Raw genomic sequence first — 8,940 nt, 5'->3', positions numbered from 1 at the left:
AATGGGGCAGGAGGCAGACTGGATGCTCCAGTCTTAGATCCTCCACATAACAAAGGCACCTACAAAGGCTTCCATACAGCCTGTAGCATTGTTCTGCTGAGGAGACTATAGCTCATAAAACCATTACCATTATCCCTACACAATACCCTTTCCAGCACCTACTTAAGACCTCAAATCACTACTGTATATGGCTACGCTGCTTGCCAGTTTGCGTTTTGTCACTCTGTGATCCCATGAACTTCTAAGTATACAGCCATGCCCACATTATCTCACTTGTGGCCCCAGGGAAGGCATTTCCTATATGGGGCCCCCCTCACATGTCATGGTCACCGATCGGCTTTGCATACTGTGCAACTACCCACCCGTTTAAAATCAGATAAAGTCAAAGCTATTAGAAACACGTGAGTATTTGAATGACAGGACACATTTGCAATTGAATCACCCCATAAATGTATGCACTTCATTAAGCCAGTTAATTGAGGCGATTTATGGTCACTGGGGGCCCCTGAGCAAGGCTCCTCTAGGCTGGTTTTAACTTAGAATTGGATGCAACAGCCCAAAAAGTCTCATAAATAATCCAGTCACTGAACATATCACATCATCTATGTGACCACTTTGGTCACTACAGTACGTATGTAACGGGAGTGGCTTCACTGTAGCACCAGTGTACCTTGCCTGGCTGATCCCGCCCCTATAGCTGGGGAGAGAGCTGGTGCACGGGCTTGCAGCGGAGCCCATCGCAGTGTGAGCAGCCCACCCCTCTGCAGTATGCATGTTCGCCAGGGAATGCGCGAAGCGCTCACGTCCCAGCAGTGTACTTCACCGGCCAGAGACCATCTACTAAAGAGTCGAGGATAATAAAATTGGATGTGGCAGGCGGACCGGAGGCGGAAAGCCCGGAGTGACTGGAGGAATACAGTATTACTACAGGAATACAGGCTGCCGCTCTCCTCTGAACGTGGACAATCATGCATGTGCTCTTCTGGGGCTTGGGGTTCCTACTATTCCCTGATTTCTTGAATGTAGTCGCATCTACGGGGAAGTTGCTTTTGAATTCAAGCACAGGTAAAGTATGCCGCTCTGACGAGCCCCCGCATTTTCCCTCATGGAGTTACTTTCTAACACTGAGTGCAGAGAATGAATGAGTTTTGAACTAAGCCAAGCACATGACTTGCAGCGCTTTCTAGATAACTGAAGTGCACTGAATGCCTGCCATTTGCTTGCAATGCTGTAAAAACAACAGAGTTTTCAAAAAAAGTCAAATACATTCGATATGTTAATCATGATCTATCTATTAATACATCTGGGCTCTCTGATTTGTACTGATGCTTATCCTTAATTGCATTGCTATTCCTCTGCCTTTACTTCCCCCAGTAAAACAGGAGATCGGCACTTATGAGATTGTAACACCAGTGCGAGTGAATGAAGCTGGTGACAAGTTTCCAACCGGTGTGCACTTTAAGAGGAAAAGACGAAGTTTGGACGAGAGCACCGGGAATACTACGGATCACTGGGCCTCGCCAAATATTCACTACAGGATATCTGCTTTCGGACAGCATTACCACCTCAACCTCACGCTGGAATCGGGATTTATCGCACCTCTCTACACTGTCACAGTGCTTGGAGTGCCCCGAGGAGATAACGTAACGGATTTTGCAACAGATGGGGAGGAGGAGGAGGACACGGAGTTAAGGCACTGCTTCTACAAAGGACTTGTAAATGCACAAGCGGAACACGCCGCGGTCATCAGTTTGTGCTCCGGACTGGTGAGTTTTTACGCACGGTTAGATTCGTCGTGCATGTGATGACTTTACGACCGGGTGTTTTACTTTTCCACCATGGGTATTTAGAGGCAATTATTGCCTATACAAGACTTGTAAAGCTGCCTCGCCATTGCCTCAAAAAAAGTAAACACATCGCCAGTGCAAACTGTGATGTGCAAATGTCGAACTTAAGCAGGCATCTATGTAGGTCTGTATTTAGGAAATAATTGAATATTGCTCATATCCCAGTAACAATGAAATGAAGTTGAAGCTGATTTACAACTCATTAGGAAAAAGTACTTTGAGACTGCATGACTTGTTAAGCTTATATTTGTAGTAGTTGTTTATTTCTGGGGCACTTCCAGACACTGAATAAATCTCAAAATACCGAACAACTGTGCTGACTGGCAGGACTCCCAAGTCCATTGCTTATAGTCATGTTAATGAACACTCTACTCTAAATCTTCCATGCCTGTCTCTGGTCTCCCGGTTGTCAGTGACGTCTTTACGCACGCTGGTAGAGCGGGAGTACGGGTGGTACCGACGTCATCATAAATTGGTCCCTCTCCCAGGCATGTGTTTTGGAGTGGAGCAAAAGTGCATCCTGAATTCAAACATAAAAGCCACAGTGAAGTCATAGTTATGACTGAAGAAGGGGTACATTTCCTCCCAAATGACAAATCAAATAAAAAAAAACAAAATGCTCTGAGCTTTAGGGAGTTCAGTTGACATTTATGTATTTCGATATTTATATTTTAGATCCCTGAAGGGACATTTGTTTTAAAACAGGTGATACTGCTGATGGCCATCATTTCTGTACAATCTAAAATGTGTTGGTTGTTTTCTTGCAAGGAAACCTGGAGGGAGATTCTCTCTTTCCTTGCCAGCTCCCCGGGTCACTCAAAGTGCAGGTCCTAGTGTAGTAATGGAAATAGTGTCTTGAAGTGTCTTTGCTTAAGAACAATCCACCCTGCTACATGTACAAGCAGGATAATTTAATGGTTTTATACATTTTTGTCATACTTTATTATCAGAGAGATTACAAATATGAGTTGTGCCAAATGTAATTGTGCAAAACTTGCATCAGCTGCCTTGCTTATTCTCCACAGCCAACCACCAAAAAGCTAAATGTGCTTGGGTTGGCATGTACCTTATCTGGAACATCATAGACCTCCAAGTTAGGCAGTCACACTAATTGGCCATGTGAAATACATATAACAAGGCTTTCAGCAAGCTTGCCAAGAACACACAATCTCACTGCTTTCCTGATAGGCATCACAGGTCTCACTATTATGTATTTACTCCTCTTTTGAGAACATTCTTACATGCGTGCAAATTCACTTATTTCACCTTTTTGTGAAAGCCCTTGAGTCACTGCATTGCTTTCTCTAATGAATAGTAAATGAGTCACATTCCACTGTTGCTTGCCATACATACAGTATTTTGTAAGTGAAACATACATTGCAATAAAGTTTAGTGGCAGCTCACTGATTTGCAAAATTATCCTTGAACCATATACTCCCCTTGGTCCTCTCTGTAGATTCAGCAAGTTCTCCCCATGTTTGCGTATGTTGTTGCTGTGAAGGAATGAGCATTTACAGAAAATGGATGGATGGAGACTAACTGGGATGCTTTTTTTCTTCTTCTGCCATCCAGTTTGGCACTTTCAGGTCTCCAGAAGGGGAGTATTTTGTGGAGCCCCTTCACAGCTTTCAAGGAGAACACTATGAAGAGGAACACACAAAACCTCATATTGTATACAGGAAGCGTGCATCCAAGAAACAGACATCTGAGGAGAACTCTGCTTGTGACACTTCAGGTATGGCGTATTACATGATGGGTACTCATGCATGCAGTTTACACAGACAAGGTTGTCACAAATTTGCACATTCTAGACAACACAAACACCCTTTAACTTTAATGCCGCTACGCATTAGCTAACAAACATGCATAATGCGCAGCTACTGTATGTGCAACTTGCATTGATTCAGACCTCCCCACTGAGGTGGCCAATCAGCTGACTTGAATATCTTCTCCAGTCAACCTTCACGCAGTGTCCCCTCTTTAGTTGACCAGCACACGACTGCTTCTGAGCATGGACCTCCCAAGGGCTGTGTGCAAAACAGTGTGTATGTGGTTGGTTCATGTGCTTGCGAGTGTTTTCACAGGATACGTTTCGATTGCAAGTATAAGTTGCCATTTATTATGTCTGCATGCGCATGCATTATGTGACCTTTTTGAATTGGTTCCCACAGACGTAAGCAGACATAATCATTCCGGTGCCCCCAAAGTCTCTGCAATCAGTTGTAACAGGAACTGATTATGTAACAGTAACTGAGATTATTGACCTATTACAGTTGTAGCATGGCACGGTAGAATCACATGTAGCTGATCTGGTTAAAACCAGGGAAAACTTTGAGTGTGTCTGTTCATTGAGGTAGATTTTGAAAGGCAAAGATTAAAAAGAAGAAAATGGCTCTGCAGAGCTGGATAATAATAATGCTATCTATTGTGATATGACAATAAAATATCACTCTGTCATTTGCACATTTTCTCATGAGTAGACTACAAATAGAAGTGTATGATGGAATTTAAGTGAAAGTATGGTGTGAATCTGTGTCGGCTGACATATCGTGTCTTAGCCTGCACGGTGGAGCGCCTACAGCTGCAGCACAGTTGTGAGCAAGCTTTCCAACTCTCGCACAGGAAAAGTCATTTGGAAGTTCACCCTGGTATCATTCTATCTCAGTTTACTGGCTTCACTTCCTGTTGACTCTTGTACTTCCTCTTCCTCTTTGATAAGAGAGTTGAGCAGACCCACTGCCTTCAATGTGCAGTGTAAATTGTATAGTCGAAAAGTCATGCCGCTTGAAACTGTTAAATGATCGAACAAAACTAAAATAAATCTGGAGAGATTTACTCTTTGTGCTGGACATCTTTCTGCAGATGTTTGGTTTCACTGTGTATGTAAATGTTTGTGTGTGTGTGTGTGTTCTTGTGCTTTGTAGTTTGTGTGTGTTTGTCTTTTGGTTCATTCTGTAATACAATATTTAGCCTGGAGGAGCATACATTTGACCAAGAGCTATTTTCATCCTTGGACAAAGTTCCATTGTTACCTTAGAAGTTTTGAAGAAGATCACATTTTTGTTTTTGTTTTATTCATAAATCATGTGTACTGAAAGCCGATCCGCTAATATGACGTGGTCCAGTTCACTGTTATTTAGGTGTTGGTGCATTGCTGGTGGTCCAGAAAGGGGGATCTGCGTGTGATGAGAAAACAAAAAAAGACTGGCATTCAGCAGTTTTGTTGCCATGTCATGATTAAAATCAGAATTAATTCACAACAGGGTTAAGAGTTTTTGCTGCTAAGTTGTTGAACTGTCTTCTTTTGGTGTTTGCACTGCAGTATGTGCTCCCTTTTTCTTTATGGCTGGGTGCCAGGTTTACCTAGTCTGAACTCTTTGCCCTTTTCTCTCCCCTCTTCTGAAAGAGGAGGGAGAGAGAAAAAAAAAGCATTCCAGGCAGTGTTCATTTGTCAACCCACTCTTTGAGCAACAATAAACAAAAGAGAGAAAGAGGCATCAACATATTTGAACAATACCAACTACCAGACAGCCATTTTACCTCATTTATCTCCACCTTTAAAGACATAAACCACCACTTTAGCCTAACCGTAAACACATGGAGTCATACCTTGTCTGCTTTTCTGACTGAATGTATTTCCCATTATCCCTCCATCTTTGTATATTTACACATGCTCCATTCCTCCTGACCTCTCTCTCTAGGACACAGATATAAGAGACACAAGCTTAAGAAAAGGCCAGTGGCTGGGTTGACCACCGTCTCCAATGCAGCCCCTGTGGTCAGCGCCGGTATATTCAATGACGTGGAGTCACTGAGTGCCGGCCTGGCCAGCGGTGCTTTGCTCAGATCGGAGAGCGGCAGTGCCGGCACCAGACCGTCAAATGATAGCAGCGGCGACTCAGGACCTCACAGGAGATCAAAGCGCTTCCTCTCCTACCCGCGCTTCGTTGAAGTCATGCTGGTGGCCGACAACAAAATGGTGGAGCATCACGGCAGCAACCTGCAGCACTACATACTCACATTAATGTCCATAGTAAGTTCTGCTATATCTTCATGGCTGCTAGTAGAGAATGTTTGCACGGTGGAGGTGGTTGGCCGGGACACGGAAGTTGTTTATGTGTCTGTATACTATGCACATGTATGGCCAGAAAGTAGCTACACGTGTGGATATTTGTGTACTAAATGTATGTACCTGTTCTGCAAGTCAGTCAGTCGGCCCTTGGAGGAGGGCCATGGGAGGGAAAAGGGCAACCTAGGGCAGGGGTAAACATCACTTTCAAACGGTCAGGGGGAAGACAGGGCAGCTTGAGGTAGAGCCTGCCTGACAGTTTGATGAATGTTAAAAATAAGCTCAGGTATGTCACATAGACCGCATATTCTCGGCCACTTCAAATACTAGCTTCCGCAGGCGTCTGGGGCCGACAGTCCTCAGGGGGAGGCTGAGTTGACCTATATTCTGTTCTTGGCAAAGCTGGTCTTCTCCACAGGGGCTCAGGCCATTATCAACTTGATCTTCCAATCAAACAAATTTCCCAGTACTTGCTTGAAACTACAGGAGGGCAGCCCATGATAGAGTTACCAGTAAATGAACTCTGTCACATTTCACCTGGGTTAAGTTAATGAGGATATTGTAACGGTATTAATCCTAATAATAAAACTGGTCATATCTTGAAAATGTTTTTATTGACCGGATTGAGCTGATGTTTTGTTTCCTTTATTCAGGTATCTTCCATCTACAGAGACCCCAGCATTGGCAATCTGATTAACATTGTGATTGTAAAGTTAGTCATAATAAACAACGAGCTGGTAAGACCGCTAAATTAGTATTAATCTCCATACACTTACAACAAGTATATGGTGTACTACTTCTCAAAGAACTTATACCTCTGATTTTTCGTCATTGTATGTTCTCAGGATGGTCCAGTCATTTCATTCAACGCACAGACCACTTTAAAGAACTTCTGCATTTGGCAGCAGAGCCAGAACATCCTGGATGATAACCACCATTCCCATCACGACACTGCCATCCTGATCACCAGGTGCAAAAAATACAACACGTTATCATATATTTTTTTAACAGGTTTTTAGGTCTTTTAAACAACCAAATACCCCATGAATCAAACAGCATTGTAACAAGTATAAATCTGCGTCATCAAAGCCAGAGATCAAATGGGTCCCAGATGCCTGATGAATAGAACTGCTCTTTAAAAATGTACTTAAACAAGGAGGACCCGATCAAGGTTGGGGAATTGTCCGTCTTTTGTACTGTGCCACTGACCTCGACCCATTGTCTGTGTCTTCACCACAGGCAGGACATCTGTAGAGCAAGGGATAAGTGTGACACCTTAGGTGAGTGGTTTAGTTTCGTTTTTTTTTAAATGTGCTGATAGGCTCACGACCATGAAATCATTTCTACTGTACTTCACGGTGTTGATGGTGGCATGACCATGAAGGAAAAACTGAAAACGGAAGTCTGTCTTGTTTTTAAGGACTTGCAGAGTTGGGGACGGTGTGTGATCCATACAGGAGTTGCAGTATCAGCGAGGACAATGGACTCAGCACTGCATTCACCATCGCCCATGAACTTGGCCATGTGTAAGCACAGCATGTTTCCACTGATTGTTTTCCTCAAGTACTGTCATCCCTCCTAGTTAATGAAAGGTTTGGCTTCAGTAAGATGTTGGTAGAACTAAAAAAGTCTTTCTAGGAATCCACATGCATGCCTTACCAGCAGATGGGGATCAAGGAATCTTGCATATATGGACAACATCTTATAATTGGTGCTTTGGTGTGTTTCTGATCATATCCCCTAATTTTTGCCTGCCTTTCATTCTGACAAGAAAGAGAAAATAGTCTGTAAATTGGATTCCCAGATTTTAAGTCATACCTGCCCTTCAGCAAACTCTGTTGTCAAACGTCCTGAGTCGGCCAGATCTGGGGGGTGGCTGGGTTAGCCTCCTAGAGTGGAGACTGTTACGGACCTTAACGGCCCTCATCGTCTCTAACAAATGCTCCCTCTAACCACTAAACAAAAGGTGGGATTGTTCAATTCCACGTTTATCCGCATCAAGCGGTGACAACATGCTTGTCCACCGCTTAGCCCCAGAGCTCAGTGTTATTTGGTACCTGTCAGGTGGGCAGCTGAGTAGCTCGGAGGGAGGGCTGTGGGCAGTGTGCTGCTGTACCTGTCCACCACCAACGGGGATCATATTTGTTCTCCCTGCAGGAGCTTGATTGCTTCTCTTATACTCACTGTGCTTCTGCTATGTCTGTCGCCCAGTGTTCATATCATTCAATATTGTGCTGGTTTACTTCCACACTCCCCACCAGCACGAAATACAAACGCTCTGTATTATATTCAGCTGCTGCTGTGAATAGGTTTCCCAAAGCCAATATCACTGTGACACCTCTAATATAGAATCCATGTTTACATTTAAAACATGTGTGCGAACAAATGAAAAACACAAAAAAAGTCAAAGTCCCAGTCAGGAGCAATACAGAGACGTTCATCAGCATTAAACTGGCTTTCTTAGCATTTCTCTGAGGCAAACGGTGGTCTTACAGAGCTGTGCATCTGCATGATGTAAAATCAAATATTGTAAAATATTTTATGATATCTGAACATGTGTTTCCCTTTTCTCTCTGCTAGGTTCAACATGCCTCATGATGACAGTAACAAGTGTAAGGAAGATGGCATTAAGATTCAGCAACATGTGATGGCTCCCACACTCAACTACAACACAAACCCTTGGATGTGGTCCAAGTGTAGCAGGAAGTACATCACAGAGTTCCTTGAGTATGTCATACTCTTTTCTTCAGGATTGTTCCAAACATGCACAGAGATTAGATTATGTAGATGTTGTTTTTCTACTGAGTCTGAACTACTCAAACAGGATATGCAAAGTTCTACTTGCGAGAAGAAATTGTTGTATTTTTTAAATACATTTTTATTATAAAGCTCTGACCAAATACTCTTTAAAGATACTGTATTTATAAACGGTATCACAGAGATTTCACAACATTTTTACCTGAAACATACAAACGCTCACACACACACACACACACACACACACACACACACACACACACACAC

The 8,940-nt window shown here is 43.2% G+C and overlaps 1 protein-coding gene across 1 annotated transcript in view; it reads left to right on the top strand.

The window, feature by feature from the left end:
* Window positions 1-765: 765 nt before the first annotated feature.
* Window positions 766-8,940, top strand: part of adamts9 (ADAM metallopeptidase with thrombospondin type 1 motif, 9) — a 43,135-nt gene continuing 34,960 nt past the window's right edge. Inside the window, exons 1-9 of the mRNA XM_031851427.1 lie at window positions 766-1,065; window positions 1,375-1,766; window positions 3,420-3,582; window positions 5,549-5,880; window positions 6,570-6,653; window positions 6,762-6,886; window positions 7,156-7,196; window positions 7,337-7,442; window positions 8,497-8,643. Coding sequence (XP_031707287.1) covers window positions 969-1,065; window positions 1,375-1,766; window positions 3,420-3,582; window positions 5,549-5,880; window positions 6,570-6,653; window positions 6,762-6,886; window positions 7,156-7,196; window positions 7,337-7,442; window positions 8,497-8,643 — 1,487 coding nt within the window. The 5' untranslated portion in view covers window positions 766-968. The remainder of the gene's footprint in view (window positions 1,066-1,374; window positions 1,767-3,419; window positions 3,583-5,548; window positions 5,881-6,569; window positions 6,654-6,761; window positions 6,887-7,155; window positions 7,197-7,336; window positions 7,443-8,496; window positions 8,644-8,940) is intronic.

This window comes from Anarrhichthys ocellatus, unplaced genomic scaffold (genome assembly GCF_004355925.1).
Source record: "Anarrhichthys ocellatus isolate YVR2014 unplaced genomic scaffold, GSC_Weel_1.0 scaffold1, whole genome shotgun sequence".
In the NCBI taxonomy this organism is placed as follows: domain Eukaryota; kingdom Metazoa; phylum Chordata; class Actinopteri; order Perciformes; family Anarhichadidae; genus Anarrhichthys; species Anarrhichthys ocellatus.
The sequence above is the reverse complement of the archived record's forward strand: the minus strand, read 5'-3'. Positions and strand labels throughout refer to the sequence as shown.